The sequence below is a fragment of the Stylophora pistillata genome, chromosome 2, assembly GCF_964205215.1.
Source record: "Stylophora pistillata chromosome 2, jaStyPist1.2, whole genome shotgun sequence".
In the NCBI taxonomy this organism is placed as follows: Eukaryota; Metazoa; Cnidaria; class Anthozoa; order Scleractinia; family Pocilloporidae; genus Stylophora; species Stylophora pistillata.
The window spans coordinates 12606674-12632929 of NC_142520.1; the positions used below are offsets into that span (position 1 = coordinate 12606674).

General features: G+C 38.4%; 3 protein-coding genes and 1 long non-coding RNA gene across 6 annotated transcripts in view; 1 reads left to right on the forward strand and 3 right to left on the reverse strand.

Moving 5' to 3' along the window:
• The window catches only part of LOC111346825 (uncharacterized), a 551029-nt gene that overhangs the window by 437905 nt on the left and 86868 nt on the right, over positions 1-26256 (reverse strand).
• Positions 1622-25661, reverse strand: LOC111342135 (uncharacterized). The gene is given in 8 exon segments (XM_088748969.1): positions 1622-2789; positions 3113-6337; positions 6820-6887; positions 7227-7304; positions 7654-7815; positions 10725-10790; positions 10979-11047; positions 24966-25661. Coding segments are annotated over 7 exon segments (3672 nt in total). The 5' UTR covers positions 24982-25661; the 3' UTR covers positions 1622-2789; positions 3113-3124.
• LOC148737176 (uncharacterized) lies at positions 15839-19210 on the reverse strand. Of its 3 annotated transcripts, none has more exons than XM_088749102.1 (3): positions 17951-19210; positions 17186-17414; positions 15839-16731 (listed from the first exon to the last, which is right to left on the reverse strand). In XM_088749102.1, exons 1-2 carry the CDS (start codon positions 18275-18277, stop codon positions 17406-17408), a joined length of 336 nt encoding a protein of 111 aa, XP_088605228.1. In that variant the 5' UTR covers positions 18278-19210; the 3' UTR covers positions 15839-16731; positions 17186-17405. The 3 variants fall into 3 exon arrangements, with proteins under 3 accessions (XP_088605228.1, XP_088605226.1, XP_088605227.1); XM_088749100.1 differs by having other exon boundaries at positions 17181-17414; XM_088749101.1 differs by having other exon boundaries at positions 16927-17414.
• LOC148737177 (uncharacterized) lies at positions 20362-24573 on the forward strand. Its single transcript, XR_015996726.1, has 5 exons — positions 20362-20907; positions 21075-21126; positions 21320-21363; positions 21886-22060; positions 22476-24573. It is a non-coding gene; the product is annotated as an uncharacterized LOC148737177 (long non-coding RNA).

Below are 26256 nucleotides of genomic sequence, written 5' to 3' on the forward strand. Positions count from 1 at the left end.
CGTTGAGCCTTTGACGTCACTTCCTCTGAGTCCTGCGATCAACTTCCGGAACGTGATCAAATAATGGCGGACGCGAAATCGTGAATTTAAAGGCCTGAAAAAAAGATATTTCTGGTGCTCGGTCTAAACCGAAATTTGGCGGAGTAGGTGAAGGAGACACTCTGAACACGAAAATGGAAAAAAATTATGTACGAAAATTTTAATCTCAGGGGCACTTTAAGGATCACGCGAATCTCGTTCTTAGAGCCCTCTCCCCCTCCCCACCCCCACTTGTTACTTTCTAGCGCCGCCAAGAGCTTGAACGAAGAGGGAAAAAGTCTGTGAAAGAAGCTGAGTTTGTCAGCGGTGATAGACTGCGTATTGAAAGCAACAGAGTACTTAAATGTCTCGCATGTGTAAGGGTATCATTTTTGGCCGGTTGTGCACCAATTTCCCCAAAAAAAATTCAAAAGAAAAGATAAGAAACAGCCTCTATCTCGCCAAAAGAAGCAAAAGAAAATTAATATTCTCTGAGAAATCAGTCAAAAGAAGTGAAATCAGAGGAAGGGAAAACTCGAAGTCTTGTGGAAGCTTGTGGACATAATCTTTCTGAACTTTCGAATTTCAAGGCTTGTATATAAATTGAATTAGAGAGAAACGAAACAACTTTTGAGATAGGGAAAACTCGAAGCCATGCGGACATAATCTTCCTAAAGTTTCAGATTTCAAAGCTTGTATATACAGAAACCAATCAAATGAGACGGAAATGATACGCAACTTTAGCAGCTTTAAACGAAGCAGCTTAGCACTGGATCGATAAAATATTTAAATGCATATTTGTCGTTTTGAAGCTGAGGAAACACAGCAATAATCGCCTTCACCTCGGTCCTTATCTTAAATGATTACCATTTACAATCAATTTAAATCTCATTTTCTTTCTACGCTCGGTATCCTAAGGCATCCCTATTTCAACATAGCAAGAGTGCGCATTGACTGTGCTCTCATTACGGTCGTTTGTCTTAGATTCATTCTTTCACCAAGGATTTTTCCACAAGTTGTTTCTTGGTTTTTGTTCTCCCTCGAAAAAACAAACAAACAAACAAACAAACAAACAAAAACAAAAAACTCCCAAATTTGAATTGGAAGTGCCATCTTCTAGAACCATTTTAAATTTCAAATTTTGCATGTCACCAACCTACTCTTGGCCGGCCCTCCTCAGTTTTATGAAAAGTTCAGTTTCTTGTCACAGGCTACCTCGAGTTTAGTTTGGATCGTAGGCTTTGAAATCATGTCTATAGATGCGAAACCACATGCAAAGACCGGTCCTTTTTCACCTGTCCGGGTGCGTAGAGTGCCTCATTGCAGAGAACACTTTCCAGAAAGCGATTACAACACAACGTCCTGTGGTGAAATAATATTAGTCACTCACCTCTTGGGTCCCATCAAAATTTCAGCGAATTATGATCAAACGCCATTTTTATCACGTAAAGAGGACTAAACACTTCGTTTGACATCCTAAGTAACGGCTTTCAATGAGACTAGCAGCTGTGAAATAACAAATACCGAAGTTTATCTCTCATTCAATAAAACTATTCAAGAAAATGGGCAGGAGTCATTAGCAAAAAAGACATGAGTGCGCGCACTCCTTCAAATGACAATAGGTGGCCCATGCTGCTTGCTACCCGCAGGTTGTAAGAGATTTTCTTCATTTTCCTAGTAACCTAACCTTCCCTTCCCACAAAATGCAAAGCGACCGACTTGTCTCATTTTTTGACGGTCAACTGCTTTGTATTGTATTTACACAATGGGCAAACAATCCAATGGTAATGACTAAATACATCATTCATTTGGCTCCAACTTTCTCGCAGCCTCTGAACTTCTTCTCTCGTTGCTTGATATGATACACAAGTTTGAAACTGGCCGGTAACAATTATTAGACCCTCGTTTTGCTCTTCTACGATTAGTTTTAACAGCACGATTAAAATTTATCGTATTGCTTGTAAAAAGAGAACAACTTTTTCGCATTCAAGGAAAAAGAAAAAATATGTTCAGTCATTCGTAATACCAAAATCAGATTGTGGTCATAACGTTAGAATATGTCCTTTTGAGTCGAGAAATAGAGCACTGTTCCTGACACAAAAAATAACCTCGATCACCAATAACTAGGTAAAACTCTTCTAAAAGTTGATTGCGGCACAATTTTCATTGGAGTGAAACTGAGATAGTCGAGCAATCGGACAACTAATTATTCTTCAAAAATTTTCTGGAAATTCTCTCTACATGCATATGGCTTTGATAACCTTATATTAGCTATATAGTAACAGCCGATTACGTAAAAACAAAAGTAGGAAACGTTTGCAAGACGTTTCAATTCAACGCGATTTCAACTTAAAAGTAGCACCCATCATTTTGATTGTAGGTAACACCTTCATCCCTGCTAGATTAGAAGTATAATTATTAAACAGCTAGTCATCATAATCTCCAGAAATCGCATTAAGAAAAAGGAAAACGTTTAAATCAGTTCGAGCTAGGTACCAAAGATAAAAACACTTCAAAACTCTTTAAGCTCGTAAGAGTAGTTCATACAAGTAATAAATCAACTTTTTAAATCAATGCAAATTCTTTATGACTCTTGCTAAGTCTAACTTTGGTTGTTTTTTGATTCTTCCTGCTTTGAAAGAAAGGACTTGACAAATAATTTCATCGGCAACTAACTGGTTTCTTCTCCAAACATCAACGATTGTAGGCAACTGTTAACTTCTTCGGGTTTCGTCCCCTCTCTGATACAGTTCCAATGCTTACTGCCGAAACTGTAAAAAGAAAGAATCAAAATTTAGGGAGGAACGTTGATGCTTCCTCCAGCTTAACAATATGAAAGGATACAATGGAAAACGGGATTTTTATAAAGGATATCTCCTTTTTACTCCTATCCTGTTTTCTAAGGAAGAACGTTATCAGCACAAACGTTTCCACTCAATTGAATTGCAGTTAAATTTGCTCGAAAAAATTTGTTCAACAAAAGAATTTCTTGACCCCCAAAATAACTACCCTAGTATCAATACTCGCTCATAAAACGATAATTTTGATTTAAGGACACTTTGCATTGGGTAAAAGTTACAAACAGAGTAATTACCTGGTTGAGCAGCTAAATTTCCTTAACATCCAGGCTGACGTCATCCCCAATGACTACAAATGGTGCCCAGTACTTGACCTCCTTGAAATTTTCAATTTCTCTCATACACTTCATGGCCTTATTGAGAGCTTTACTTGTCTTCATGCCCCTGATAAGTGCATCGTAGAAGAAACTCATAAATTCCAGAGTACCTTCATCGTCAATAGCCCAACGGGTTGCTACAACAGATCTAGCACCAGCACCTAAAAATGCACGCGCAATACCGACCACACCCTCAGCCATTACCTCCCCTCGAGCGCTGTGACAACAACTTAGTACAACCAGTCGTGCCCGCATCCCAACTTTTAGGACATCATTCATCGTCATCAGGTAGTCTTTCTCTCGAGGCTGAGGGTTTTCCCTTGTGGCGTTTGGTGACAGGATAACTTCTCCAGTTTCCATTTTACCATGCGCTGCAATATGTACTAACGCCACCGATGCCATTCTTTTTATAACTTCATCTTTTGTTGCCATTTCTCCAGTGAGGGGGGAGATATTGAGGATGCGTCCGATCATCTCCACTTCTTTCCTTGCTCCCGGAAGAAGCATCAACCGTTTTCCCTGGTAGATGATATCTTTGCAACATGGGTCGCCAACAAGAAATGCATCACTCTTCATGTGAAAGTCAGGTGGACAATCATTAATGTGCTGTAAGGTCGTTAGGGACGGAAGCATCCGAATACTGAGATAATCACTCAGATATCTTGACTTCGAATCCTCCAATGCTGCATAAGGTACAAGGCAAAATGGTCCCTCAGGAACAAATGTAAGTTCGTCACCATCGATCAGATCAGCGATAGGAGTAATGATGATGTCATAAAGTTTCTGTAGAGCACATGATTGGGAGTATCTCACATCAATTCGAATCGTATCACTCACCGCTTCCTCCTCTTTTGGCGAGTCAGGTGAAGGATTTCCGCATGTAACAGCATATCTTGTGCCAATCTCCTTAAGGGCAGTTTTGTTCTGTTGCTGGATAAAGAATTCCAATTCATCTTCATACTTATAATTGTTCAGATGTACCTTTCTCACCTGGAAATTATCTTCACTAAGGAAAACCCAGAAGTAAACGTAAGGTCCACTGATAGCTATAAAAACTGTGCTGGATGGAACAAAACCCAGGGAAAGGCACAAGCTGCTGCTACTTGAAAAGTCTGACGGCTGGTATTTTGTGTCCATGAGATCTCTCAAAGCTTGGGCACGTCCTTTTTCTGCAGCAAGAAGAGCCCTTTTCGGTTGACCCTGAACTAGATGTGTACGCCATAAACCTTTGTATGCCGTTTGGTATTGATTGCGATAGCAAATCTTCCACTGATCGTTGAATTGAAGACTGGCCCTGATGTTATCATACAACTCTACACTCGATTGAAAGCAGGCAAAGGCCTTGATAAGATTTCCTTGGCACTCAAAGCTTATTCCAAGAGAACAAAGTGAGCATGCCTCTCCAGTCCTGTCTCCAACTTCTTTGGCTATTTCAAAGTGACGTTGGAAACACTCAATTGCTGTTTTTAACACTCCGCGACGCCAATAAATAGGGCCAAGTAGAGAGTAACTTCTTCCCTCCTCTGCCTTGTTTCCCACCTCTATTGCGATTTCTAGGCTACGTTTAAGGTACTCCATTGCTGTTTCCAAATGTCTGACACTTCCATAAACATTGCCAAGATTGCCGTAACAGACTCCCTCTGCGTGCTTGTCTCCCACTTCTTTAACAATTTCTAGACAACGTTGATGGTACTCGATTGCTGTTTTGAACTGTCCCTGACTATGAAAATCCATGCCGAGATTGCCATAACTTTTTCCCTCTTCGGTCTTGTCACCCACTTCTTTAGCAATTTCTAGACAACGTTGATGGTACTCGATTGCTGTTTTGAACTGTCCTTGACTATGAAAAGCACAGCCGAGATTGCCATAACTTCTTCCCTCTCCGGCCTTGTCTCCCACTTCTTTAGCAATTTCTAGACAACGTTGATGGTACTCGATTGCTGTTTTGAACTGTCCTTGACTATGAAAAGCACAGCCGAGACTGCCATAACTGATTCCTTCTTCGGCCTTGTCTCCCACTTCTTTAGAAATTTCTAGACAACGTTGATGGTACTCGATTGCTGTTTTGGACTGTCCCTGACTATGAAAAGCCTTGCCGAGATTGCCGTAACTGATTCCCTCTCCGGCCTTGTCTCCCACTTCTTTAGCAATTTCTAGACAACGTTGATGGTACTCGATTGCTGTTTTGAACTGTCCCTGAGTACGAAAAGCGTTGCCGAGATTGCCATAACTGATTCCCTCTCCGGTCTTGTCTCCCACCTCTTTAGCAATTTTTAGACAACGTTGAAGGTACTCGATTGCTGTTTTGAACTGTCCCTGACTATGAAAAGCCCTGCCGAGATTGCCATAACTTCTTCCCTCTCCGGTCTTGTCTCCCACTTCTTTAGCAATTTTTAGACAACGTTGAAGGTACTCGATTGCTGTTTTGAACTGTCCCTAACTATGAAAAGCCTTGCCGAGATTGCCATAACTTCTTCCCTCTCCGATCTTGTCTCCCACTTCTTTAGCAATTTCTAGACAACGTTGATGGTACTCGATTGCTGTTTTGAACTGTCCTTGACTATGAAAAGCACAGCCGAGATTGCCATAACTTCTTCCCTCTCCGGCCTTGTCTCCCACTTCTTTAGCAATTTCTAGACAACGTTGAAGGTACTCGATTGCTGTTTTGAACTGTCCCTGACTATGAAAATCCATGCCGAGATTGCCATAACTGATTCCCTCTCCGGTCTTGTCTCCCACTTCTTTAGCAATTTCTAGACACCGTTGATGGTACTCGATTGCTGTTTTGAACTGTCCTTGACTATGAAAAGCACAGCCGAGATTACCATAACTGATTCCCTCTTCGGCCTTTTCTCCCACTTCTTTAGCAATTTTTAGACAACGTTGAAGGTACTCGATTGCTGTTTTGAACTGTCCCTGACTATGAAAAGCCCTGCCGAGATTGCCATAACTTCTTCCCTCTCCGGTCTTGTCTCCCACTTCTTTACCAATTTCTAGACAACGTTGATGGTACTCGATTGCTGTTTTGAACTGTCCTTGACTATGATAAGCGTTGCCGAGATTTGCATAACTGTTTGCCATAACTTTCAGTTCAGCATTAGATTTGCGTAGTAAATGAAGCAGACGTTTGCTTTTGTTGTTAATCTTAAAACGCGTCAAGAATAAAAAAATTATGAGTGGATGTGCGAAAATGCGATGGAAATGTGAATTTTAACAATTATGAGAATATATGATAGATCCTTAAAAATTGAAATTACAATTCGAATGGGGATTCTTGTACAGATCTTATTTTATTGAAGTTAGTTCACTAGCAGTCATGCGCAATTATCTCTTAACTCTCGGGTGTCAGCGTGTTGCTCGTTCAAAGGCAGAAATGAGGAACGTTTAGTGTAAACTCTGTGCATTCGATATTACGGCATCTTCTTTTATGTGTATTTTCGTGGAATAATCGAAAGGACTCTTTTGGAATCTTTTTGCTTCTTTGAATCGCTCAGTGCGGTATAAGTGAACATCGATGGCTCGTATTAGATGTTGAAGAATATGATTGGAACATACCTATTTTTCTAGAAATATTACTTGCATTATTTCTCGTATCACGTTTATTTGAGTTATTCGTCAAGGGATACGGCCAATGCCACATGCAACCAGCTTCTTGCTTCTCTATATAGGCAAAGTTCGACACAGGCACTGGCTCCTGAAAAGAAGGCAACAATTGTTGGTGCAAGGTAATTTTTAATTGTATGCAGGAAATCGACTTAATTTTTTATTTAGCTTGGAAAAATATTATGATAATGAAGAAAATTTGAAAAGTGGAAGAACTGAACGTAGACAACGAAGAGCTAGTGGAAAGTGGCTACCAACTAAGATGTAATTGAACGCTTATCGACCTTTATTTGTGATTTTTACACACATAGCAGACATTGACACACCAGATATGATGAATACCTGAGGTGCATCACCCGCCGAAATCCTAGCGGTTCCTTTTCGCCAAAATCACGGAAAACATTTTGATGTCTTCTGGCCGAAAACCCACCTTTCTTGATGGCTTTGATTAAAGCGGGCTCCAATTGAACAGCAACTGTTGCATCATCGAGACACTCCATGTAGTTTCCTAAAGAATTTAGGAAATAAGTTCTAAGGAGTCATTAAATCCAATCGCAGAGAAGAGGCCCGAAAAAATTTGTGATAGCTTAAAAATCTATTTTAAAATTGTGATCAGATTCTCTTACGGAGAAAGTAGAAACGTTTCTCATATTAGCCTCGCTCCCAACGTGTGGCTCGGTATTTCTATTGGTAGCAGCGTCCAGCTAGTATCTTAAATGCACGGTTTCGGCTTCTTTTATGCAGTATTTTAAAATGTGATCCACTTGCTAGAGTCATGTCTTTGCTTGGAGGAGATTGTGTGCACCATTATCCTGCACTGCATTAAAAACATTAAAGTTTAAGAAAGAAATTCTTACCCAAATGGAAATGAGCCGCTGCCCTGTTGCTATGGAGCTTGGCGTTCAGCCATTTATCTTTGCAGTTCACTTGAAGTGCTTCAGTGTAGGAGTTCATAGCATTTTTAGTCTCTCCCTGTCTGTATTCTTTGTTACCTTCCTTGAGACATACTTTCGCTATCTCTGAAAACACACCGTTGTAGTGTTGATGATGTAATAATGAGTAAAAGTACCCTTGACAGATAATGGCAAGTGTTTACGTGCAATAAAGTTTGGATACAGCGCGCTCTATCATTGGTTGAACGAGCGTGCTCTATCAAAGCACAAAACACGGAGCTGAGCTAAAGCTGTCACGCCTCTGCCAATCTGTACTACTTCCAACTATTTCCCGGACATTTCTCTAGCTTTCTTTTGAATTGAAATTGAGATTTCGGAACAAGCAAGCCGGAAAGTAGCAACGAAAGAACCAAACAAAGGTTTTAAATATGCCAAACACCGTAATTTAAGTTATTATAACATGAGCAGAGACGAAAATCCTCAAAGAGAAAACGAAATGAACAGTCTGGATCAGTTAGACTTTACAAGAATGTTTCGCTTTGATCGGGTTGACACGGCTGTAGGAGCCATGAGAAAAGTTGACCCTGCAAAGTGGGTGACCCTACCACCAAAAATGGCTAACCCGGCTAGGTGAGTCACTTTTTTTGCCGAGCAAACTTTTCGTTTCTTGTGTTAACAGTTCGCCGAGTTTTGAAAGGAAATGTAGCAAAAGTTGGCTTGCTCAGGGTAGCTCGGCCAGGCGAGTGACCCTTCTACCCACGACAACTTTTGTTCATATAAACAGGGTCCAAGTAAAGTATACCAGGTATTGGGAGTCTAAAATGTAGCCCAGCTGTTATAGGTTCAAGTTAATCGGTTGAAATTTAGGTTGAGGAGCTTTCTGAATCTCCTCTACACTTAGCCTAAATTTTCCTAAGTATAAGTTTAAATCTTAAAACGTACACGAGTTATTGAGAAATCAAAGGCTCTGTGAGCCAACTCGTGAATTGGATAAGCCAATGTAATTTATGCGTTGTCAATTGAAATTGATGTTTCAAATCCATACTAGGGTATGAATCGTTCTAAGAAGTATTGGACTGGTAAGTGAACGTTTTGAGGAATATGATGCAAAATTAAATTAGGCCTCAAAGACAGAAAATATGGTCTGAGTAGAAGTTAGTGCTAGAGTATCACTGCTCCAGATTTTACTGTAAAGGTTTGTGAAAAAAAAAGTTCAATAGGTTGCTGTTATGTTTATTGAAAAACTATTGCTGCAATATTAAGCCCCATATTTACTTGCGGTGTAAGCATAGGGATAAGCATATAAAAGCTAATGCGCAGGATAGGACGCTCGGACATAAGGATAAGCAGATATGTATAAGATTATCAAAAGAATGCGCTCTTTTTATGCTTATGAATCATGCCGTAGATGGCCTCGTGATACTGCCGCAATTATAGTATCTTTCCCTGTTACGAAGTCCCCAAACTTCCTCTATAGTTTGGAGATCAATAAACCAATCACAATCCGTCGTTTGCGCATATATTTTGATGGCTTTAGGGAGTACTAGAAGGGCATCATTCTATGCGCTCATACTAAATGATCAAACCTGAAAATATGGCGTCAAAATTTTCAAGTCGGATTTTTCGTTCCTTTGCGATCGAGTTAGACCTTGTGGAAGTCGGAATATAAAGTAGCAATGCTATAGAATGCTCTCCTTGGAAAATAATGGATATCAAGGTCACAAAGGTGATAGAATAAGCTCTCGAGTCAACGACAGTACGATTCTCTAAAGCGGTGCGATTGTGGACGTAAATTGGAAACCGAACTTTCGGACTTCATGCAAGGCCTAGCGACAATTTGACGATTTCATGGCCCGGTAAATAATATATTCGAGTAACAATGTGTTCGCCAAGTATAGTGTGATAGAAGATTTTGTGTTAAATCGTAGTCCTTCAGAATTTTCAACCTAAAGATATATTATTTTCTGGCCGTGAAGTCAAGTAAACTCATCTTAGCATGATCAATTTTACCGCGTGGGCTTTGTACTCGTAAGAAATTCGTACGTTTTTCGCTTATAACAACAAATCAAGAACTGTTTTGAATTAAACTGTCGTCCCCAAATATTTCTTGGTTATCATTTTCGTCTTGCTTCCTAATGACAGATTCCCTGAAACTTGAGATCTCTTCGCTCATGGAAAACTTGCATGTTTCTTTCGAAATATGACCCGTGTGCCTATTTGCACACATACGAAAATATTTAGCGATTTTTATCTTTCATCTTCAATTTTGAGTAAAAACTTAATACGCTCCTATCGCTTAACTTCCTTTCTTTGTTTTCTTTTTTCTTTTTTTCGGACACAATAATCATTTTCCTGCGTACATACATTCAAAAATAGAAGCATTGACGCCATAAATGAACTATACGCTCTATGAGACAAAAGTGTGTACGGAGATTGGGCAAACGTTAATTCACGGATGAAAAACGTATAATTTTAGACTCTTTTAAGATTATCACTGGCTTCTTTTTCACCCCACCACTATTCTTAGCAACAAAGGTCGCCATTTTGTTTGTTTATTACTCGTCAAAACTATCAAATGCACTCAAAAGCCTAAAAAATCGAAAAAAGTCTACAGGAATCGACCAATCGAACGAGCGAGCGAGTGTCATACTTCACGTCATATCTACAACTCGCCATTGCGCATGCGCGCAATTCACGAGTTAAAAACGAAGGTAATTTCGTAAAGTTGATAAACTATCAGCGTGTCAGTATCTCCGTCAGACAATAAAGCCCCTTGTAACCTTTTCGCCAAATCAACCTAGGTTACACTAGACTTTAGGCGCTGTGAAAACGCTCACGCCGATTGCAAATGTTCATTTGTTCTCTACAATCAGTCCTTCCTTTGCCTTAGTGGCAAAATTAAATGTAACGTCATGCAACACACGTGACTCTTACCATGTTATTCAAAGAACAGATACACATTTTGATGTAAATGTTTCCAAAAATACTACACTAGGGCGTCTATCAAGGCATCTAATATCATCAGGCTTTCTCACCTCTCAAAAGATCATCGTTTACACACACTGTTGTGTCACTTGATGTAACTTGATTTTCCTCTTTCGCTGAAATTACCAAGAGAATATTTTAATCTGGTCAGTAATCACATATAATATAGGCGCATTTGTTGGATTCGTAAAACCTTCAATTTGAAGTGGTCAAAAAAAAAATAGTCCACCGAACTAATTATGTACTTAAAGAACTAATACTTCAAAGTACCATAAAGAAGTCTTTCCCTGCTCCCTTTTCTCACCTGTGACTGGAAGCTCATTTTTCACCTCCAGTTCTTCCTCCGATGTTGGCAAGTTACTTTCAGCCATAGCTGGAATTAAAACGAAATCGACTGTGATGTGCTAGAAAACATCTTTACAAATTAGAGGGGGAGATTTTAAGGTGGCTAGTACTAGTTTCCTCGCGGGGAGAACGGGTCACTCTTGTGTCGCGCGCGAGAGAAACGTGCGAAAGAAGCGCGTGACAAAAATTCACAACAAAGATGGCGGTGCGAGGCTTTTTTCTACTTTTGTAAGAAGTTTACCTAACAGCGAGTATTTGATGTGTTCAACGGCCACTACGTATGCAGGAGACAGAAACGAAGATAAAGAAGACAATTCTCGGAGACATAAAGGTTGCTTCACATCTAAACGAAACATCAGACCGCCTTGAAGTCTTGCGAGGGCGAAAAAAGGAGAACTCAAGTGAAGGATAATCTGCCTGAAGTGGAAGAAGACTGTGAAACTTCAAAGAATATATTATAATTTAGCCAGAAGTTGTGACTAGGTTCTTTAAGATGAGCTTGGGAGGCTGTCTTTGCCGGTTCTTGAATGATTTTGGAAGCAGCAAACGTCTGTAAATATCAGATCATAGGTGCTCGAGCAAACGCACGCGATAGTCAGCGGTAGCTATGACAGATAATGAGCAAATGTCGATCTTATAGAATCCAGATTTTAAATGCACGAGAACGAAATGCTAGCAACGAAATGACACCTATTGTTAAAAAAAAATATGCAAGGGTTAATTCCTTAAATATTCCTATTTCCATCGAATAGTAGTTTCCTGGAATATGTTGCCTGTTGACATTTGCACTGCAAATTGTACTGGGAATTTTAAATTTAATGTGAAGTTATTTCTTGTGGGTAAATCATGATTTTATTTGTCTTTACTATAACATAGTATCTCATTCGTACTATATGTATTAGGTGATCTGTTGTTACATGGGGTCTGGGACTCTTGCAGATTCTCCCTATGGCTTTTTTTTAATTATTTTCTTTTTTTTGGTTAATTAACTGTATCATACCTGCATTTGTGTATTTATGCCATTATATTGCAATAAATCAAATAAATAAATAAATAAATAAATAAATGAGCTCTTTTTATAGGTTGAAATCACCCCAAAAAGTAGCAAGTGGGGAAGGGGTGAGAGTGAATAGCATGTGGCCAGTTTGTTTTCAAAAATCTGATTACTTTTCCAAGAATTAAATTAAGAACCCACAGAAAGCTCATATTCGATCATAAATCTGGTTAAATTTCATGTGTTAGTGTAACATCATGGAGCGAAGAAATGTGATATATACACAGCTGAAAGCATGAACTGATTCTTAAATGACTTGGTTGACTCAACTTCAACACAGTCAAGTAATGAGAGTGTTGACATAATTTGGCGTGTAGTCACTGAAAGGCATGAAACATTTGCAAAACTTCAAAAGCAAAAAAGACATACTTTGATTTTACTTATATGAATTAATCAAGTTTGAAAACATAATAGATTGCCCTTTGGCTTGAAACTCCCCTAATACCAACCAAAGAGACCATATGAGAGATTTCCATTTGTCATAATTGATCTGTTGTTGTTGTTGTAGTAGTAGCAGTAGTAGTAGTAGTAGTAGTAGTAGTAGTAGTAGTGGTAGTGGTATTGGTAGTGGTAGTGGTAGTGGTAGTGGTAGTGGTAGTGGTAGTGGTAGTGGTAGTGGTACTGATCGTGGTAGTAAAACTTTATTTCAACTTGGATTGAAGAGTAGTGTACAAGCACTTCTCTGAGAAATAGAGTGAAAAATATATGTACAATTACTGAGGAAAGAGAAAAAGATAACAGAATGATGTATATATACTTGTAAAGTCTAGGCAGTTGTTTCTAAATAAACAAATTCCATAATTTGGGCGCAAGAAATTTGAAGGAGTTTTTCCCACAAGATGTAGTATTTATACACATGGTAACTGCAACCTGTTTATACCTCTAAGCCCATAGATGTTGGTTCTCGGTGTAAATAATGCTGCGACGTAGGCAGCTGCGGCTGCTCAAAATGACTTGTGAACTAAAATCAATATATGAAAAAGTCTTTTCTTTCTCAAGCTGACAAGGTTTGGACTTTCAAAAAGCACCTCGTATGTACCGACTTTTTCACCAAGGATTATTAGCAAAACATGTTTATTAAGGAGTTCTAGTTTTTTTCCCAATTCCTAGCACAGTGCTTTAGTTGTTGAAGTGTGGCATAATAAAAGCCTCAGTAAAGCCGTGCTTTAGTTGAGGGTCTAAATCTTTTAATTACTTGAATTAAAACGTAACACGTATTGCTAAAATTAGAATTGAGTACTAATGTCGAGTCTCTCCTACCGTGAAAAAAGAAGATGATGAAAAGTAACCTACCCATTCTACTCGCTGTACAATGAAGTGCTATCTAACGCTCAAAACGTCGGAATCATGCATTATCATCCGCTCGCGCTCGTTCAAATGGCAAAAACTACCATCAACCATCATCTCGAATTTAATTGTGTCTAGAATTGTTCTCAAGGTACTGTTCCAGGAGTTCTCTGGGAATATCTATGCTGGGACGACCCCTGCATCCTGTAAACCTAAACAACCGCCTTTACAATAAGTTGTCACTGCCACCCAGAACAACAAAGGAGCTCTTTGTAACAAATGAATAAAGGCTGATAGTTTCTAAAGAAACTGTTTGGCGCTGCGTCGGTGGGGGTAACGAGATAATTTGAATATATCAACAAAGTTGAAATGGTAAATTGGCCACCGTTACGGTTATAAAAGCTTACGTTTCGAGCGTTAGCCCCTAGTCGGAGCGAATAGAGGATATGTGGGTTGTGTGTGCTTTTAAAGGGAGAAAATGGAGCTACGTGATTGGTGGGAACATGGCAACGAGAAAAACACGAATAAATTAGTGGAATGAAAAGCGTTCGTTGATACCTGTGGGATTTAGACTGCCGGTTTGAAAGATGAGCCTTTGTTCAAGAGTTTTGCGGCTTTCCGTGCTACCTAAGTGTAAAGAAAGACCGCAGATTGCCATATGTTGCTTTGAATGATTGGGTAGATTAAAATGTCTAGCGACTGGTTTCGATGTGTCCTTGTCATTCCTCTCCACGTCGCGAAGGTGTTCTCGAAATCGGTCACCTAGTCTTCTGCCTGTTTCGCCGATGTAAATCTTTTTGCAATAAGTGCAAGTTATGCAATAGTTTACATTGGCGGAGGTGCACGTGAAGTGATCGGTGATCTTAATGGCTTGTTTGGGTCCCAATATTTTCTCAGTGTTATGAATGAAAGGACACGTTTTGCATCGTGCACGAGCGCATTTAAAAGTTGGTCATTAGTCTGAAAAGATCTTCTGACCAAAAAATTGCCTATATTTTTGTCGCGTTTGAATGAAATGAGCTGAGGCTGTTTTCTAACAAACACTCCAGGTGAGGAGGAATGTTAATTGACGAAGATGCAAGAGCTAGAATATAGAAGACTGTCAAGGTGTGTTACTAGATACCCAATTCCATTGTTACTTTCATGAAAACGATCATTCACTCGATTCAAGACGAATTCTATGCTGTGGAGTAAGTCGCTCTTCAAAGAATCCATTTGCTTCGGCAGAGGGCAAATTATAGATACCACATTAATAATTCAGGTAAGAGTGTATGGAATCAAGTAACTCTTCATGTAATTTGGGTTAAATTATAGCTCCTTTTGAGTGGACAAGTCGAAACGACGAAACGACGAAACGACATAACGAAACGACGAAACGACAAAACGACGAACCGATGTGGTCGATGACGAGTCGGACTCGTAAAACGACGAGTCTGAGAGGCCAGCCGACGAATCAAACTGACAATACGACGAAACGAACCGAAAGTTCGACGAGTCGAACTCGGAAAACAACGACTCGACATAACGAAACGACAAAACGCCATAACAAAACGACGAGTCGAACATTTTGTCCAAGATCTACCTTCCTAGTAAACAAAAGCCTTCTTGGAAAGTAAAACCGTCATGTTATGAATCCAGTTATAATGACGACATTGATATCTTTGCATGTGAAGATATAAATGGTACGTTTACTGTGTGCAAAGAAAACGTCATTTCTTCGAAACAAAAACAGTTCTGGTACCCCATGGACATTTATATTACCGTTATTGTAATACTATATGATTATCATATACCATACATCGTGAATATTGCGAAATCAAAAAACTTTGTCGCGATCTATGGACAAAGAGCAGAAACGTAGGCATTTCGTATTTAAATTTCCTTTTTTTAAACCTCAGCTTTGGGGTTTCATGGTTCGTTTCACTTTCAAGAAATATTGGCGGGGTTTGATATCGACATGAGCTATAATCACAACAGGTCCGCCAGCTCTGTCACTTGCTCATCACGAGCACGAGGAGAATTGGTGTCAGATCAAGAAAACACTTCTACCTGATAAGTTTGAGTATTCTCATTACCTGTTCGCTGGATAATGTATGGATATTGTAAGGAGAAGTTACAACACGTAATTTTTTAAAGTACAGATTTTCTGAAGTAAGAAATTTGGAAAAAAAATCAAACTTTGCCATGGTATAGTTACTAAGGTTAAAGCAAAGAATCGCCAACATCACCGAGCGGCTGTCTATGAATTAAGACTTACGGCTCAATCAACAATTTCAGTGACTCAATCGGCCATCACAATTTATATTTGTTTCAGTTCATTTCAAAACATTTTAATCGGTTTCTTTCAACTTGTTACTAAACAGTAAAAAATGAGCATGTTGGCGTCTACTTTTCCAGTTATCAGTGGTGAACGGTACCCTAATATTATGATAACTCGCCCAAACAGCAGCACATATATCCCTCGAATGGTTAAGTTAACCATTTAAAATTCGATTTATTTTTCAGAGAAGAAAACTTGTCAGCAGTATTTATGATTTCAATACAATTGTGCCACACAAAAAGGCAATGGAAATTTCCATGTAATACTCATTCACGTATACTTAACATTATCAATCATTGTTAAACAAAATTGAACGGGTACATGGAAATTTCCATGTAATACCCATTTGCGCGTAAAAAAAATAATTTTAAACACCTTTGGCCATTAAACAGGTCCATGGAATTTTCCATGTACATGTAATACTTACTCGCGTATACAAAACAGTATCAAACATTCTTAATCAAAACAGGTACATAGAAATTTCCATGTAATACTCATTTACGTATACAAACAGTATCAACCATTCAGAACCAATTTAAACAGGTACAAGGAAATTTTTATGCAATTCTTATACGATTTCATTGTGCCGGATAGTGCCTCACCAAAATGATCTATGGAAATTTTCATGAAATATTTATTCTCGTATACAAACAGTATCAAACAGTCCTGACCAAAGCGGTACCGGTACGTGGAAATATCCATGTAATACCCTTTCACACGCAAAAAATAATAATAATTTCAAACTTTCTTGGCCCAAAATGGGTGTATGGAATTTTATAGTGACATATTTATAGTGTCCGAAATTCCTTTTCAAAACAAGTTTATGGAAATTTTCATGTAATACTCATTCGAATATTCAAAATAGTATCTGTTTCATGTTTTGCTAAACAAATTCTCCACTCGTCGTTATCTTTGGACCCTGATCACGGCTTGCATGCTGAACGGCTCAGCGTGACAGCTTCTTTCCTAAAACCAGAAAGAGGCTTCTCGTCCTTATATACGGATAATAAGTTCACGTTCCTTTGAACCGTCAGTTTGAGGCAGAAACTCACTGAAACACATAAAAATAAGGGATAAACAAGTTATTACTTTTTGCAAGTATTGGCATTGTTTACAGATGGTTTGACTGCCGGTTACTGCAAGTCAGCAATTTTGTCTCACTTCTTTTAGCAAATAGAAAATAAAGGAGTCAATGTCTGTAAAATGTGCAGCTTAAGTACATTTTATTTGTATAATTGTGTCTTACCTAGAGTATACGAGTCTCCAAACAATAATACAATCCCTCTTGGAGGCACGAAAAGCTTTATGATGTGCTGCATGAGGTCCACCTCATTCTCAGCCACAAACCAATTTGTGGCACTTTTCGATGTGTGGCAACAATAATGACACTGGCTCTTACGTTTACGTTTGTCGTCGTAAACATCGTAATCGACAAGGTCTCAGCATCAAAAGAAAATGGTTCACTTGGTTGTACGGAAATAGTGTTTGACTCATTCTCACCTCACCGTTTTTTTGCCTTGATTTTCCTCGCAGCCACTGGTAGAGGAACTATTTGCAGGTCGTTTGTCAGAACTTGACGTGGGGAACAATTCTACTTCTAGTAATTTTCTGACTTGTTTTCCAAATCTTGAAATGTCAGAAAATTCTCGGTGCAACAGTTTATTGAGGTCGTCGGTGGGATTTAAGAACAACTTGAAACGTCCGGGAGAAGACTTTTTCCGAGGTTTATTTTACCTAAGAAACAATGAATGCCGTTTGAAATATCACAAAACCATTTTACCGTATCTTTTACGAATTACATTGGTGTGAAAAGTAAATTCGATTGAAAATGCGGCATCGCCGGCTCCGTCCAAACACGTTTAGCGGAAACGGAGACCAGAAGCGGAACTTTCTTGCGACATTTTTGAAAAGTGTTACAGATTGATTGCTATTGTGCTCGCATTGCGAAATGCTTTAAATTTGTGTGGGAAATTTCATGTAAAAGGTAGTAAAAATTGAGAGTGAATGGTCAGAGTAAGCTAAACGCCGAAAGGAGGGAAATCCATTGCCATAAACAGGCCAAGTTTACTCAGTGCGGACCTTTTTGGAAGCCAAATCAAATGCAGCTAATCTAAGACACAAGAATATTTTTTCCTCCAAACTTATTTTTCTATTGCACGATAGGAAATGATCCTTATCTCGTACAAACTCAAAATGATCTTTCTTAGAGCAAATTCTCTTTTCTTTTGACTGAAGCTTAAATTTTTCAGAATTCTCGAAACGAAACGTACCTTGAGTTTCCTTCGATCTTCACTCGCAGGCTTCATGTGAACAACAGACCCAGGATCAGTGCCATCCTGCGCTAGAATGGATGATTTATTGTAATGATGCAGTGTGCCGGCGCACCTCTCCGTTTTCTGTTTTCGCGAAGTACCACTTTCTGTCGGAATAGTGCCGCTTTTCCCTTTTTCCTTCTTTCGAGTAAGGTAGCGAGGACCCTCTACCACGTGTTGTTGCCATATCTTTTCACTAACTGAGTTTTTTGAGCCTGGCTTGTCAAATAGCTGACCTGCATGAACCCTAAAGAATGTGCGACCACCATTTTGAATTGAGATCATTTAAGCCGTATCGTTTGTTTATTGGTTAATATGCACACCCCATAAGAAATTCTTTTGTATGCCCGATAACGTAGGAGTTTTCAAATTTCCGACAGCCGCATCACGCTGTTGAGGAAACTGTTAGTTTTTTCAAACTGAAATAGGAATACATGAACGGCTATGGATATTATGGATTACTCTAGTTCGGTTGCAGAAGAGCCACTGTCACTCTCGATTCCTTCAAGTCTCGCCTAAGAACCTTTGGTAGAAACATCAGTTACTGAAGAAAGCTTTGAGAGCCGAGCTACGAGAATAGTAGAGTCAGCCGTGGAGGTATTTCAACGTCTCTTAGCAAGCACGCCTGCCAAACGGATAAGGGAGGCCTCGATCGACTACCGAATCGTTAGACTCTTCAAGAGCTGAAACACCACTCTCGCCTGAGCACACAGCTTCCAAAGAGTAAGAAGTAGAAACTTCTAGCGCTGCAGATTGTGAGGACGATGACAATGTGGTCCTTTCTGAAAATGAAAGCCTCAGCGGCAACAAGGCGCAAAGCGGCAACCTTGAAGGTAAATTTCTAATCAGCTCTTCCCTAACCTCAAAAACAGAACGTTTTTCTTTCTGTTTGAGGATAATAATTCTCAATTCAGAAACACTGCAGTTGATATAGGGGGAAAAGTAGAGGAATTCTTTGATGTTCTCAAAGTAACAGATCTCGTTATGAATAGCCGGAAAACTGTTTGCCAGCTTATACCGTCCGTACAATTCAATACCTATTCATGCAGCCAAGGAGCAATTAAGAGCTCCTCCAAGTGTTTCTCCTCCAGTGTTTAAAATGATGCTAAAATCGTGGACGTGGCTGAAAAAAAAAAGGATATCAGTGTATTCCAAAAGTTAATTTTTCCGACTAATCCAAAGTGAAAAACGAGATAGGAACGAACTGACCTCAAAAACCCAACGCCGGAAACGCGCAAAAATGAGAGAACTAAAACTTCATTTTATCAAAGTTGAAGATCAGTTGAAGATCAGTCCAGGAGGTTTTGCCCCATTTTGAAAGAATTTGACAAGTTTCCGACTTTAGACGTAGAGGAAGACCGGGAATTCAATCGGGCTTTGGGCGGCGCATCCAAAGCAAGTAAAAAAGGCTTATTGTGAACATTGTGAAGAACACGTATTAGTGAGCTGGATTTGCACTGCAAAGTGGAGCGTCATAAATCCATAATACAGCAACTAGGATAGTGGAACAATCTTCACGCCCTAATCTATAAACTACCGTCTATTGGGAAATTAGAGGATCAATAAAAAAGGCAGTTTTCATTTCAATGTATTTTGATAAATTTTTTGTAAACAAGAATTGTAACAGAAGGGCCGAGTTTACGTAATTTTTGTCTGCAATTTAGAAAGTTTCATCATACTTCTTAGTTGTCATCTTAACTAAATTAAAAAAGGATAAGTTGATATTTCTAATCTAGTAAACAAAGAGAGACGTATCTGTCGTAGGGAAAGTTCGAAAAGTGATAAAACCTGGAGGTTGCGATCGCGAGAAGTGTCATGCTGTTTCTTTGAAAGAAGGAAAGGCTCTAAAATCCAAAGTGATAATTGTGGTAATTAGATAGGAAGTATCACGAACTCCCGCAGTGACATATCGTAACGCATTCCTTAGGCCTAGTTTATACGTCGCGCTACGGTCGAATTTAATTCAGACGAATTAGTCGTTCCGTCGACGTAAATCGTGGCGTGGTTTTATGCGTCGAAATCAGTTGGATTGAATTTATTTCTCTTCCCAAATGCAGTGCCTCTGGTCAGAGGTGTCATTTTGAAATAAATTGAAATACATCAAGAAAATGCATGCATTTCATTATACGCGACTCTCGGTGCGACGTTAAAACTGAAGACGCGTTATCGATATTTTATCCGTCTTACCAAGACGGATAAAACGTCAAGGACGAATTTAATTCACCAGACGAATTTGATTCGTTTTAGACGTCGCGCTATCGTCGAATTTAATTGCTTGTGCGACCTTGAATTAAATTCGACTGTAGCGCAACGTATAAACTATTAGTGTTGTTTATTGGAGAGACTGGGTTCGAAATAGCCATTACAGAGTGGACGTAAACACCAAAACAGCCAACAGCGTAACGACTTTAAAAAAAAAAAAAAACAATCAATCGATATTATTTTGTTGCTGGCTATGCCATATAGCGCAGAAGAAGTGGGGAAGAGTAAACGTTTTGGTCGTTTTTTGTAGAGAGAGGAAAAGAGGCTGCTTGGGTGATTTGTTTCCGCCGTTCGCTGTTTTGTTGTTTACGAGTTACAGTCTTTTACTTCAAGATGAAGGCACGAAGGCGATTATTTAGCCTGGTTCTCTGACGATACAAGGCGCCCTCGTGATTTTGACGGATATTTGAGAAACTGGATTCAGACCGTCTGAGATTTAGGCTAATATCGACTCAAAGTTACGAAATATTCATCAATTCTGTGGGTTTCTGTATATTTAAGGCAACAAAATCTGGATGTGCTGAGAAATGCTTAGAAGCCGTGGATCTCGCAGAGATGTGCATGATACGTGGGAATCTTCTGGGCAATAACTCGCTGCAAACAAGGTAAATCGTACTTGATGGGCTATGGATGCACGCCAAACTAAATGAAAGGTACAGTACATCTTATGTTGTCCTTTAGTTGCACCAACAAGCTTCTTCTCGTATATAGTCTAAATCATAAATCAGACTAAATTAAATAAAACGAATTTGTAACCATTCCTTTTATAACGTGATTCATGAACAAAAAATTCCTTCAAATCTAACTTTTGTCTTTATAGGTAAACCTAAATTTGGACACACTCATGAAGCTGCTGACCAGATGTTTAACAAGTAAGAATCAGAGTTTCATTTTCATTGAATTCAGTTGAGAGGAAAACTCTCTTTGAGAATAGTTACATTGCAGAACCATCTTATTAATGCTGCCGATTTCAGTCAAAGTTTCACTGCTGGGATGCTTAATTACCAGCTTCAAAATACTAAATGTTGTTGTTAATTGTTAGTCATATTAAATTGTGTCTTACAGGCTTTCTGAATTTGTGGTAAAGAAGGACACAAGAACCTCTATAGGTACTGTTAGGAGGAATGCAATCAGTAAACTTCTACCTTGGAAAATGAGTAGTAGTAGTAGTAGTAGTAGTAGTAGTAGTAGTAGATGTAGTAGTAGTAGTAGTAGTAGTGGTAGTAGTAGTAGTAGTAGTAGCAGCCTCAGTAGCAGCAGTAGTAGCAGCAGCAGTACTAATAGTGGTAGTAGTAGTAAAACTTTATTGAAATTGTCATTACATGAAGAGCCATCCTAAGCTAGGGAAAAATCCCTTACTAATTTGGGGACACTAAAAAAGAAAAAAGACTAGGAGCTATTTACAGAGGTATATATATTAATTAGTTAACTAAGAGAAAATCTATAGCTAACTAATTATGGATTTGTATTAAAAAATATATATAAAATTCAAGAGGAGCAGAGTAAATTTGTATAACTATTGACACAGTCGTGTAGTTATATTTAAAGCCTTCAACTGATTGATGTATATCCTCTCCTGACAATATGGATGGATACAATATCTTAAAATGTTTTCTCTTGTTAATTGATAGAGCTTGTGACCTCCTTTGAGAGTCGTTACACCCCAACTCCAAAGGCTGCCGAGGTTGAGCATGTTTTTGCTGTGAAGGAGGGGATGTTGCCCATTTCACTGGGGGAGTGGCAAAAAGGAAAACTGGAAACCGGTAAACCCTCATCCACTGAGAACAGTGGTTAACTGTAGTGAAAGTAAGTGGAAATATCTGCTGTACAATGGAGAATAAATAGAAACAAAAAATCTCAACAATACTTTCCATTAACAATTATACTCTGTTCATGCACTGAAGATATCTGTTTTGCTCAGATGGAGTGTGATGATCTTACATTTTAATTCTTAGCATTATACAAGACCAATAATGATAATAATAATTGTAAATAACAATAATATTAGTAACAATGACAAGTACTATTAGAAAAATCACAAACTGATCTCTGTTACAGCTTGATGGTATTTAACAGCTGTAAGTTACTTAAATTAGAAGCTTATTTATTGTTGAGGTCATTTCATTCTCTACTGTCTGGTTCATGTCCTTCAAATATTAAATTTCTGGAATAAGCGTTTTTGCTACAGTTTTTTAAGCTTGCTTTTCTTTATTTATGTCAGGCTGATGCAGAAATAAATGTTGATGTCCCCCCCAGATTATGTTATTCCAGATACAGAGAAGCTTGAGCATCAACGGCTCAGGTCAGAATTTGGAAAGTAGATTGTCAAAATATAAGATTTTCAGTTATGATCGACTCACACTTGTGAATGGAGATTTCCATAGATCTTCCAGTAGAATGGTAAAATATAAGATTTTCAGTTATAATCAATTTACACTTGTGCATGGAAATTTCCATACATCTTCCATTGACATGGCAAGATTTAAGATGTTCAGCTATGATCAATTCACACAATGTGCATGGAAATTTCCATGGATATTCCAGCAACATGGCTCAAATGAAAGAATTTTTCAGTCATGATCGATCCAAACAATGTGCATGGAAATTTCCATAGATCTTCTGTATGATAAAATGACGTATCTTAGATATTCAGTTGCAAACGACTCACACACGTGCATGAAAATTTTCATAGACCTTCTACTAACATGGTAAAATGTAAGATGTTCAGCTCTAATCGATCTAGGCATGTGCATGGAAATTTCCATAGACCTTCCATTAACATGGTAAATGTAAGATATTCAGCTATAAATAGATCTACACATGTGCATGGAAATTTACATAGACCTTCCATTAACATGGTACAATGTGAGATGTTCAGCTGTAATCGATCCAGACATGTGCATGGAAATTTCCATAGATCTTCCATTGACATGGTATAATGTAAGATATTCAGCTGTAATCGATCTAGACGTGTGCATGGAAATTTCCATAGACCTTCCACTGACATGGTAAAATGTAACATGTTCAGCTCTAATCGATCTTGACATGTGCATGGAAATTTCCATAGACCCCCATTAACATGGTATAATGACTTGTAAGATATTCAGCTGTAATTGATCGAGACATGTGCATGGAAATTTTCATAGACCTGCCATTAAGATGGTATAATGTAAGGATGTTCAGCTCTCATCAATCTAGACATGTGCATTGAAATTTCCATAGACCTTCCACTAACACAGCAAAATTTAAGATGTACAGTTATAATTGATCCTGACATGGTGGAAATTTCCATAGACCTTCCATTAACATGGTATAATGTAAGATGTTCAGCTCTAATCGATCTAGACATGTGCATGGAAATTTCCATAAGACCTTCTATTAACATGGTATAATGAAAGATATTCAGCTGTAATCGATCGAGACATGTGCATGGAAATTTTCATAGACCTTCCATTAAGATGGTATAGTGTAAGGATGTTCAGCTCTCATCAATCTAGACATGTGCATGGAAATTTCCATAGACCTTCCATTAACACAGCAAAATTTAAGATGTACGGTTATAATTGATCCTGACATGGTGGAGATTTCCGTAGACCTTCCATTAACATGGTATAATGTAAGATGTTCAGCTCTAATCAATCTACACATGTGCATGGAAATTTCCATAGACCTTCCATTAACACAGCAAAATTTAAGATGTACAGTTATAATTGATCCTGACATGGTGGAAATTTCCATAGACCTTCCATTAAGATGGTACAATGTGAGATGTTCAGCTCTAATCGATCTAGACATGTGCATGGAAATTTCAATAGACCTTCCATTAACATGGTATAATGTAAGATATTTATCTGTAATCGATCTAGACATGTGCATGGAAATTTCCATAGACCTTCTACTAACATGGTAAAATGTAACATGTTCAGCTCTAATTGATCTTGACATGTACATGGAAATTTCCATAGATCTTCTATGGACATGGTAAAATGTAAATGTTCATTAACGTTCTAATCGATCCAGAAATGTCCATGGAAATTTCCAAAGATTTGCTTAAGTGACATGGTATACTGTAACATGATTTTTTTTAAGTCCTTTTGGATTATCATCTCTATGGCAATGTCTGCATATACATTTGTAAAAAAGATTCTCAGAAAAATCGCTGTCAGATACGCCATATCTTATTTTGTATATTTAAAACACGGATGTATAAATTTCAGTAAATAGTTCTCAAAAGAAATTCTGTCTTTGTTGTAAAAGTTGTTGTAATCAATTCAACTGTGGAGTGGCTTTTATAGACTATTAAACTCTTTTTCCTTCAATGTAGTTGAGTGTCCTGGTTAGAATGATACATTGTAGAGCACATGTTACCCAACATATACTGAAATGGCAAGGAAGCATCTCTTTCATTGTGGTTTTTACCAAATTTTCTTTACTTCAGAAAATCTGCACTTAAAAAATTATGTGTTTACTATTATTCACTCCAAATTATTTAATTTTTTGCAACAACTGTTAGTTTTCTAACAGATTTAAATTATACCATCACTTGTTGTAATAAATACTGAAAATCCAAGCTTGCCTGTATAACCCTTGTGGTCCATCAAACCAACCATCCTCATTATCATAATCAATTCATAATCATTATGATTAATTAATGTAATCACAAATAAAAGCAAATATTTACGAACATTAGGAAATATAACAGAACACTCACTGCAGGAGCAAGGCATCCAAAATTAAATTGTCTCCACTGGTTGAGAGCCTTCACACAACTACAGTAAGAGAAAAAATAAAATTTATTCGGTCATGCACCATTACGGTCCGTGTTATCTCAGGAATGCACCATAGAAAAGCCCTATCGAGTACGTTACATATGGGGCACGATGAGACGACAGTATTTTAGATAGGGCTCTGAAAAAGTTACTAATGAGAGGCTTTTAAAAGATTTGCTTAAATAGTAACGCCAGGGTTTGCTGTGCTATATAAATGTTTAGCTTTCCACAAGTATCTAGAATCGAATAATTAAACAGTTACCGACTGATTCGTTTTAAGAACGGGCATTGAACTGAGGAATGATAATAATAATAGCGAGTGAAGTTCAATTCGGTCTGTAATCGTACAACCGCCGATCGAGAGTGCGATTTCTTTGACCAGTGGTATTAGATTTTTGCAAGAGAACAACTCCAACAGAAATGGATGACAAAATGTCCTTTAACACTTTCCATCTATAAGAATGATGTCTGCCTCTTGCTGTTAGACGGCACAAAGAGGGCTGCTGATAACCAACCACACTTGGTATTTTTGTCAAAATGTTGGATGAATTAGGTGAACCTCTGTAAACCATCCAAATTCTAAGGGCCTGATTACATGAACCGGGCTGGCCCGGTTAGCCGGGCTGATTCTTTTGTTTTCACGCCTTGGCGAACACCAAAACAAAAGAAGTCAGCCCGGCTAACCGGGTCAGCCCGCCTCATGTAATCAGGCCCTAAAACGAATGTGCAGCTTTAAAGCGACATTGGGTTTATAACTAAAATAGCCCTGCATGCTGTTGTTATTGTTTGCGTTTTTCATTTAGAATGCTCAAATTCAACCCAGCGTGACGGAACCAAATTAAAATATTGCGTTAATAAAAACAAATTCATTAACTTTTCAACCTAATAGACTTTGCAGACAAACTCTTGCACCCATTGGCACCATTCGATGTTAATTCTTCTTTTATTCTCCAGCCGACTAGGAAAGCTCTGAAACGCTGGCTGCCGTGCCAGTTCAGCTGCGGTATCAACTCTTGAAAACCTCGTGAACGAAATATACGCGTTGGATAGATTGTACAAATTAACAACCTATTACAATTATTTTACAATATTTACTACTTACTCATTCTCAGTTGTCGCATCTGAAGCCATGATGACTGCTTTCTGCAACCCAGCAACCTTCTGATTCCCTACGGAGCACGTGGAACGTCTCGTTCTCAGTCTCCACTCTCTTTTTTTCTAATTACATCAGAT